We start from the raw sequence: 9,714 nt of genomic DNA, 5'->3' as shown, positions 1-9,714 counted from the left end.
CCAGGCTTCATTTGTGAAACTAGATCATTCCCTCACCCTCTCTTAGTTCTAGGAGTTTCTAACTACCTTTTGGAGAAGAGCCTTTTATCCTTATGGAAGGGCTGGGACATAAGTGTTTCTACCATAGAAAAGCACAAGATTGTCTTTCAAATTTATTTCCATGTGCCTGGGTGAGAGTAGCCTACAATATGATCCAGCTCCCCTCCCAAGTACTAGGCTACATTTTCCAGAGGACAAAAGTCTGCCCTGGGATCCTTGCAGCTGTCCTGCGGGGGTGTCCCCCTACCCACGGGCATTGCAAAGGGTGAAGATGCCCTCCTAGGCATATGCAGAGAGAAGGAATCTTCCCATCTGCATTTGGTCTGATTAGCAGCTACACTTCTCCCGGTGTGCCCCTTCTGGTGGCCTGGTCTCCAGGTGAACTGAGTCGGGTTGTGGTTCTTCGGGTACCCTGCGCTGAGGTGAAACAAGGAAAAGTGGTTAAGAGATAGTAGATGTAGATGGGAAAAGGACAGGTGCTGCAGGCTGTCAGGGAGAACTTTGTCTTATTCTTAAGAAAAATATAACAAGTGGGGGACAGGTGTTCTTAGGGATAAAGTCATCCAGAGTCTAATTCAAGTCAGGGCTGAAGAGGAGGTTTCTTACGTTCTTTAGTACAGCCTGTATGGCCCACTCAAACACCTCCTGTACATTGGTGGCTTCCTTGGCACTGGTTTCGAAGTATGTGGCTTCATGAAGCTTGCTCCACAATTCTGCTTCCTCGGAAGATACCTGGACAAAGACAAGGCTTATGCATACTCTATTTCCTTCCCAGTTCTGTGCAACCCTAAGAACGAAAAGTTTGTGGTTTTAGTGTGTGTAATCAAAGTCAACCCTTAAGGTAATTTAACTCTTCCTCAGGTACCAAATTCTACTCCTGTGCCCTAAGACTGTGGTATTGTGAATGGACACAGTCCTCTAGTGGAACCGGGCGTTAGAATAGCAGGACTCTCCAAACTTCCCATCTGCTCTCCCGCAAGTTGCTGCCAAGACTTCTCTTTACTGCTCCCTACTCTAACCCCCTGACTATCCTTCCGTATCTGAGTTGAGTGCCATACAAGATCTGGTATTTTGCCTCCTGTCCCCTTTGTTCTGTACGTAGTCCCACCTCACGGTTCTCCAGGTCCATCTTGTTCCCAATGACCGCGATGGGGAAAGTGGGTTCTTCCTCTGGCTCAATCTGCAACAGGAGCTGCTTGTGCCACTTCTCCAGGGCTTGGAAAGAGTTAGCAGATGTAACATCAAAGACAAGGAGGCAGCAGTCTGAGCCCCGGTAGAGGGCAGTCCCCAAGGCTTGGAATCTTTCTGTGCCAGCTGTGTCCCAGATCTAGGGGTAGAAAAAGAGGCAAGAAGTTGATTCCTTCCTGACTTCAAGATGTAGCTGGATCCTGTGCGACTTAGCTCCATTCATTTGTTCTCATGCATGTGGGCAAGGGTATATTTCGTTATCCCCTTTCTTTGGGGCCTCAGGCTGCCTACCCAAATGATGGTGCTGACTGATATTTCCAGTTTTTTATTCAGTAGATATTCTGGATTCCTCCACTATGTTTGACCAGGGCTGTGGGTGCTATGCTTCTATGCATGTGCAGAATCTTGCTGTCAGAACATACATGCCAAACAGCTATAAAAGGTGGACATTTGAAGTGAAAGAGCTTTCTTGTCCCCCAAATCGGTTGGGGACTGCAGATGAAGGATCCAGCCCCCCTCATTCAGTTCTAGTCCCAGTTACCCAGTATGGCTTGCACTCTTAATATTTAAGTTCATGCTGTATCATGTAGTTTTGCAATAAAAATGTCAGCAATTTTGGATTAAAGCAGCCAGATAAGTGATGAGCAAGATGGGGACTAGCCCCACAACACTGAGTGCTGCAATACTTCTTCACACCGTGCATAGTTAAGCTATGCAACTCCCAGAGAAGGCAGTGATGGGGCCCAACTTGGAGGGCTTAAAAAGATAATTAGATGAATTCATGGAGAATAAGGGTATCAAAGGCTACTAGCTACAATGGCTATGCTCTGCCTCCACAGTTAGAGGCAGTGTACTGAATACCAGTTGCTGGAAACCACAGGATGGGAGAGTGCTCTTGTGCTCAGATCCTGCTTGCCGGTTGACCACTTTGAGAGCAGAATGCTGGACTAGATGGGCCACTGGCCTGATCCAACAGGCTTTTCTGATTTTCTTATGCTTCCGATGGTTCATGAAAACTAAAGAATTGTGCAAAATAAGGAATCACAGAAATGTGCTTAACCCAGGCTGTTGAATTCAGCTTCTCTGTCCCAGAGTTTGGGCTATCTCGATGCAGAACAAGTACAGAATACACATAGCCCTGGGTATGACTAGTTTCCATATGTGGGGTTGGGAGGTTTTCCTCAAGCCAAATTGGCTGCTGGCACTAGACAGAGATTCTGGGTGGGGGGGTCCCCTTACCTTGGCTCATTCACTAGTAGCAGCAGTGTTTGGTGTGCAAATACCTTTTCTGCCACACTGGGGAAGGGGCTTTTTTGCTTTGCTTTCACCATTGCCTATGAACTGATAAACCTTGATCACATGAGCCCAAAGAATGGTCTGAAAGCATGTGATGGAAGTTCTGCTATGGCTTTAGCTAACCCAGCTTTATAAGCTTTTACATAGATGGAAGATTGCTTTGGAAGCCATATGGTAAGTACCTTGCAGGAAGGGCAAAGTGTCTGTGCGTTAACTACATTTTGCAGCCCAAGAGAGCTGGTGTTGGGTACTAAGAGTTGGACCAGTGCTTTGGGGTTGCAGAAATGGGGGGGGGAGGTATGCACTTCTGCAGATTGCCTCTATACAAATTGGAAGATTAGAATATGAAAAACCAAGTTCAGCATTTTCTTCGAGGCTAATTCTAGAGAGAAAAGGGTGTTTGCGGCAAAAAACAACTGATTTTAGAAAGCAGTTTTTGTAGACTAGAGCCCATTTCAGCAGATATTGACACCATGCCCATCTTTGGAAGTCTATAAAAGCCAGTATCACAATAATTTTGTTAAGTCCTTAAGCTGCCACAGAGATGTTTTACGTACTAAAGCTAAAACAAGGCACCCATAACAAATATCTTGCAAATACGGTGTACCCCTGTTGAGGGGGACAGACAGCCCCTCTCCTAGGATGCTTTATTGATTCCATTCCCCCTCCTGGTTTTCCTCACCACCACAGCCTCCAACACTCCATTTAGCATTCTATACCCACTGAGCATGTTCAGACTGTGCTGGACTGTTTGGGATTCTCTCCCCTACACTCCCCCTTAGAATTTTCCCCCTAAATATTGTTTGTACTTTAACAGAAAATGAGGTCCCTGCTATTGCTACCTCCATCTTTTGCATGGAGGGTGCCAATCTGGCTCCATAAGGCTTACTCAGATAACAGATTTGGCTGTCAATGTATATAGAGTGTCTAACAAAACAGATGGAGGGCCACAGGTTCCCTAGCCCTTTGGCAGAGTTAGAAAAGAAGCAATCAAAATGGCCCTAGGCTGTATGAGTGTATAACATGGGAAGAGACCCGGGGGGGGGGTTAGTTTTCTAGCAGTGAGGCTCTGCTGTGCCTACCTGCACTGTCAGTTTGCGTCCATCGATGTGTACTTCTTTGCTGAGGAAGTCTGCCCCAATGGTGGCTCTATAGCGACTGCTGAAGCGGTTGTTAACATACTGGTTCATCAGGGCAGATTTGCCAGCCCTGTGGGGAAGGGAGAAGTGTTGACATTAAAATACTGAGGTCCAGTCTGTAACCTCCCTCCCATCAACCAGCACAGGGCTGCAGTGGTGGATCTGGTTCTCGCTGGAGCAACAGTGGAGCTTCTCTGTCATTTCCCAACCTCCTGAACTGACTCTTAACTTATACAACCTTGTGAGAAAGCTGATATCACCAAACACACACATTCATTAGGGCAGGGAGAGAATCCCACAGAATGATGCAGGGTCTAGGGGTGCATTTAAATAGCAGTTGCTGGGACACAACAGCAGGAGGAATCTATTAGTCTAATGCCCTACTTGTGGCCTTCCAAAGGGTATTTTTATTTATTTTATATCCCACCCTTCCTCTCAGCAGGTTTATTGACCACTGTGGGAAGCAGATGCTGAACAAGGCCTTTGGTCTGATTCAGCAAGGCCTGTCTTATGAATCCTGTTCTGCTTTTAACAATAACAAAAAGCATACGTTTAGCCTTTTTGATTACAAGGACAGGTTTTTAAAAGTTTAAGGAAAGCCTGGTGTAGAAATAAGTATTTGGTAAAATATGGTTAAACCAAACAGTATGTCTTGCATCAAAATGCTTCAACCTATGAAAAAATATCCTGAGATAACATCCCAACCGTTTTACGGTGCCCTTTTTTACTTTCTCACTTGTTTTTGCATAACGCTTTCTCTCTGAAATCACTCAGAGTAAAATCAATCAAAACCCACCTGCAATAGTTTCAAATTGATATACAACACTTTGAATGCACTGTGTCCAAAATAAGCATAAATCTGAGTTAGAAACATAATCCCAACTAGCCTACTTTCCCCTGGAAGAAGTCAAGGAGAAATCTTAAGTCCACATTATATTGGATGGTTATACATCTTCAAAATGATATGGCAAACACATACTAATGGCCCTTGAGTTTAAATCACTATTCATATTGCTAATTAGAATAATGAAACTATTGACCTAATAACATGAGTGTAGTCATCCAGGGTCCTCTTACTTTTTTGGGAGCAGTGTCTCAGCTAGGTCCCTATGTATGAGCCAATCAGCATGACGGGAGGTTGTTAGCCACTGAGAAAAGTCCTTGTACTTTCTGGTGATTGGAGCTAATCAGAGTGAAAGGAGATGAGTCAGCCACTGAGAAGACTCTTCTGAGAAGCTAACCCACAGCCTTCTCTTTCATGCTGATTGGCTTCTAGGGACATCCCTTGTAGGGGAGGACAGCAAGCGAAACGTGTCTGTGAGGGGGCATGGAGTCACTATCATGAAGGGACCCTGCACTTCTGAATTTTTCACTACACTACTGCCCAATATATACAAAACTACACTGTCCACAAATTTTAATAATAGCTACAAAAAGTTGAAGGCAGGAGTTAATTACATAGTAAAAGATGGATTATTACTACAGCAATGGTTGTTTTTAAGTAGCAGAAACTACAGCTGAAGTTGTATATATTGTGTTCCTGCAATAGAGTAAAACAAGGGTTTATGTTCCAACTAAATGCAAGCTTTTCAGAGACAAACTGATTGGGGAGGGTGTTAAGCAAATGCACCCTTCAGAGCATTTTGGCGCACGATGTGCCTTTGTTTAAATGTGTGAAATCGAGCTAATTTCTTATTAAGCATGCTTGACTACTCTACAGAAGCTGAATAAAATTCCAAGAGATGTATGGTTTTAATATTCCCTGTAGTTCCTCATGACTAGCAAAAGCACACTTGCAGTGTAATCCCACACATATCCACTCAGAAGGAAACCCCACTGAGTTCAAGGGGTCTTACTCTTAGGTAAGTGCATGTGGACTTCAGCCTAAATTATACAAAACATTTAAAATTGTAAGGTAATACACAGGAAGCAAAGTTACACATAATACATAAGTTAAAAAGGATCCTTTTATTGCCTTGATCTTCAGGCGAAGGCGACGGTACTCATTTGAATTGCCCGCCAGTTATTTGGTGTTCTGTGATCATTCTACTTTTACTCTGGGACCAAACAGCCAATCTAATTCTGCCACACCCCACAAGATTGCCTTATTGTCAGCTGCCCATTATATAGGCACATGTACACGTAGAGAAGCCAACAACAAATAGTCTTGGGGCAGTTAAAAAGACTTAAGGAAGAGGCATGAGAGCGGCGTGCCACCTCCGAGATCTCACGCACACGTGGAGCTAAGAGGTGCCTCCCACCCAAGTTGTTTGCTAAGCGGGGAGGGGAACGAGTAAAAATAAATCTTCGAGAGGCAAGCCATGGGAAATAAATACTTCCCAACCCCCAAAATAGGTGACAGCCCCTGAATGAGAAAATAGTAGCGAAGCCACGGAACCGAACCTCCGTAGCCCAGCCTTTGGAATGACCGGGTCCGGGCCTTTCACCCGCCTCGTCCTTTCAAAGGATGCTCTACGAGGGTGCAACTGCGTGCCTCCACTTTCCCCCTTTTGGCAACGTCTGCGGAGCGCGATCTGGGCCCTGAGGGGGCGTGCCCTGCTCCAACCAGCCCCGCCTGAAATTGGCTGTGTCTCGCAACCCCGTTAACCCCTTCGCTCTCACTCTTTTCTCAGGAATGGGCTCTCCGCATGCTTCCTCCTTCGGCATCCCGTCTTCTCTCGTCAGTCTCCCCGCCCCGATTTCAGAGAGCAGCAGCGGCAGATCCAACGGCCTCCCTTCCCTGGGGCCGAAACTGCTTCCTGGCAGCAGGTGCCTAGAGCCACCACACACCCGCTTAGCAAACACAGTCCGGCTGCTTCATCTGAGCAGTAGTCTGAGCCCTCTCGGTGGCCCCGCCTTTCCCGGTACGTTTCCCATTTCAGACACACAATCCCCCCCTTCCCAACCACCACCACAGACAAGCTAGCGGGGAGAGCCCCTGTAACTTACCCTGAATTCCCAGTCAGCAGGATTTTGAGGTGTGAGCGTCTGAACATGGGGCGTCTGCGCCAGAACCTGGAAAGAGAGGGTCGTGAGAGCAGGGGGGCAGCAGACCTACTCCGTCTGGATCTGATGGTCTTACGGAGTCGGCAATGTGTGTATTACTTCACAATGTGTGCACGCCGGGCCCCACCACATTCTGTTGAACGGGGCCCCAGACTTTTGCCCCCAAGTCCCTGCCCTGCTGGCCCCCTTACCTGTCGGCTAGCGCCAACACCTGTTCCCCGGCTTTCCCCTTGCTCCAGCAGATCAGCAAGGCGCGACAGACACTTGGCTCTGCAACCTCCCTGCGATTCGTCTTCCTCCCCCCTGCCCCATGCCTGCCAGCTCTCGGTGGGCACCTCGCTTCGTGGGCACCGCGCTAGCTCGCGCTGCTGAAAGGGTCTTCCAAAAGAAGAGGGGGCCCTTTGGCGTTCCTCGCAGCTTCCTCCCAGGAGAGACTACTGATGGCGCGCGTGTGAAGGGCGCCGCTAAGGCAGCCTTTTCCCCCGCCACGCAGCAGCGCTGCTAAGGGGCTGTCGTGCTCCCTGGTGAAGTCCCGCGCCTTCCTTCCCCTTGCCTTCCGCGGCGCGCATTCCTGCCTGGCTTATCAGCGTCAGCAGCCCTCGCTAGGTGAAGGGGCAGGGAAGGGAGGAGAAAGAGAGGGTGTGCGGCTGGCTAGGTGGCTGGCTGGCTGGCTGGGGTCACTTTCTGCTCACCCCGAGAGGAAGGACGAAAGGGAGAGAAAGGGCTGCCTCAACGAGAGAGGGCGGGAGAGCGAAGGAAGCGCTCGCCACCGGATCAAGAATGCTGAATTCGTGCCAGGGCTCAGCCCCAGAACTTGGTCACAGCACCCTGGTTCTTGGGAAGTGCATTGTTACAACGGGTGTACACGCATCTGAACTTGTGCAGGCCAGGGTGTATTTGTTTCTCCTACCACTTGGATGAGTGCAGTGGAGAGGCTTGGGTAAGGCGCTGCGGGGCGGTGCCAGTCGGCTCCTCTCTGGTGCAATCGCTGCATGTACGTTTGCCCTCTCCCTCTGGGCCCACACTACACAACCATCCCCATGGAGGAGAGTGCAAGGCTAGTGGAGGATCCTACTTGCTCTTCCTATCACTTGAGTGCTAGGGAAATGGGTGAATGGACAACAGCAAAGATGGGCAGAGTGGGGCTCCAGTGAGATGAGCAGAAGTGGGCACCCTGCAGGATTGGGGGCTTCAGCTTAAGAAGATCAGTGCTGGAAGTGGGGCAAGAGCAACTCCTGTTTGGGTTCTTTTGTTTGTATTCCAGAAGGAAGATAGAATCAGGGTCCTCCAGCTAGCTAGGCTTGCCTACCTTTACCTGTGCTCTTCTCTACCTAACTTCCTTCCACTGTAAACTGATACGCTCAGAGAAGCTGACCTGCCCCCCCTGAGAGAGAGAGAGAGAGAGAGAGAGAGAGAGAGAGAGAGATCTTTCTCTTTGCTCTCCCTCCTGAGCCATGAGGGAAATACCCAAGTCTGGGCATTGTGCCTCCAACTTAGTTAGAATGAGGTATGCCTTTCCTATCTACTATGTATTTCTATAAATAAAGTAACTTTTCTTATTTTACTATGTCTTAAGTCTCAGTGATCTAAATGCAGGGTAAAGGCCTGCTATTTAGGTAAATACACATACTGGCACACACACAGCTCAGACTGCTGAGTATCCATAAATATTTCCATAAGAAAGGGTTATGAGTGCAGTAAGCTAAATTAGACTGCAGGTTGCCTCTGAAAGCTAAAAAGGCTAAGTACTGTGTGTGATTTACAAAAGATATAAAAAAGGAGACTTTCGGTTAGAGAAAGAAAAGCAGAACAAAAGATAAGAAACCACGGCTGAAGAATCAATACTTAAGAAAAGCATCCCAAGGCTGGAGAAGGACAATTATGCAATTTGGAGTCTCTGAATTATGGCACTTTTGGAAGGGGAGAATCTGAATGGAGTCCTCACTGATCCTGAACCCTCAGCAGCGGATGAAGCAGCCACTGCCTCCTGGAAGTATAAGCATGCCAAAGTGAAGTATTTTTCTATTTCTGCTTTATCATATGAGGCACTAAATGTTTGCAAGGGTTGTAGGAATGCTAAAGAAATATGCGAAAAGCTTGAAAAAGTGTATGAAAGAAAATCTAAAAATCATGTGATGTTTCTCTATAAGTCGCTGTACACACTGAGACAATTTGACAGAGATTATCTGAATCCACATCTGGAGAGATTTACAAGTCTGCTCCGAGAATTAGAATTATGTGGGAGATCTTTAGATGAAGATTTACAAAAAGTAATACACCTGGCCTCCCTAAATAAACACCATTATATCACGGCTTGCATACTTCAACAGACAGATCAGAATTTGGATCAGATTATGGCATATCTGAAAGATCAGGAGTATAAAGAGAGACAGGAACAAGCTCTGTCTGAAAGAGCAAATTTTACTGTGGGCAGAAATTGCAACCAAAGGCAGAATAGAGAGATGAGTCATGCCCCAAAGCCACAGCAGGGCAGACAAAGGAAGAATTGTTTCAAATGCTCATCTCCAAATCACCTTCAAAGCGTTTATCCTAGAAAGCAGACAGGCGAAAGAGTTGATTTTAAAATGAAGCAAGCTAAAAGAAAATGAAATAGCCAAACTAAAGTCAAGCATTCCAGTTACTATGTATCTGATGAAAATAATGATTATTATAAAACCAGCTTTTTAATCGACCCTGGGGCTACTGCACATTTGGTAAATAATAAAGATACGTTTAAGAACTTTAGCCCTCATACACAAAATGTAATTACAGCACCAGGAGATGTTTTCTGTGCTCAAGGAATAGGCACTGTGGAGCTACTTTGCAAAACGCCAGAGGGGGCCAGAGAGCTTGAACGGAAAGATTGCCTGTTCCAGCATTTAAAGATAATTTAATAAGTGCCACTAAAATAATGGAGCTAGGAGGACAACTTTATTTGAGTGACAAAATTTGTCAAGATTTAGATGAAGGATAAGTATGTTGTACTGAAAAATTGAAAAATGGACTTTTGCATTTGGAATATTTGGAAACTATACAGGCAAATACA

General features: G+C 46.5%; 1 protein-coding gene across 5 annotated transcripts; it reads right to left on the bottom strand.

Annotated features, from left to right (window-relative positions):
* Positions 1-139: 139 nt before the first annotated feature.
* On the bottom strand, positions 140-7,428 carry LOC133379187 (ras-related protein Rab-7a-like). 5 transcript variants are annotated; one of them, XM_061613945.1, is made up of 6 exons: positions 7,361-7,428; positions 6,612-6,677; positions 3,606-3,732; positions 1,148-1,366; positions 646-771; positions 140-456 (listed from the first exon to the last, which is right to left on the bottom strand). In XM_061613945.1, the coding sequence occupies exons 2-6, from the start codon at positions 6,656-6,658 to the stop codon at positions 367-369; spliced, it is 609 nt and encodes a 202-aa protein (XP_061469929.1). In that variant the 5' UTR covers positions 6,659-6,677; positions 7,361-7,428; the 3' UTR covers positions 140-366. The 5 variants fall into 5 exon arrangements, with proteins under 5 accessions (XP_061469929.1, XP_061469925.1, XP_061469927.1 ...); XM_061613941.1 differs by lacking the exon at positions 7,361-7,428 and adding an exon at positions 6,860-7,354; XM_061613943.1 differs by lacking the exon at positions 7,361-7,428 and adding an exon at positions 6,860-7,354 and having other exon boundaries at positions 140-451.
* Positions 7,429-9,714: the final 2,286 nt, after the last annotated feature.

Source organism: Rhineura floridana, chromosome 3 (genome assembly GCF_030035675.1).
Source record: "Rhineura floridana isolate rRhiFlo1 chromosome 3, rRhiFlo1.hap2, whole genome shotgun sequence".
Lineage (NCBI taxonomy): Eukaryota > Metazoa > Chordata > Lepidosauria > Squamata > Rhineuridae > Rhineura > Rhineura floridana.
Note: the sequence above shows the minus strand (reverse complement) of the source record. Positions and strands in the feature narration are given on the sequence as shown.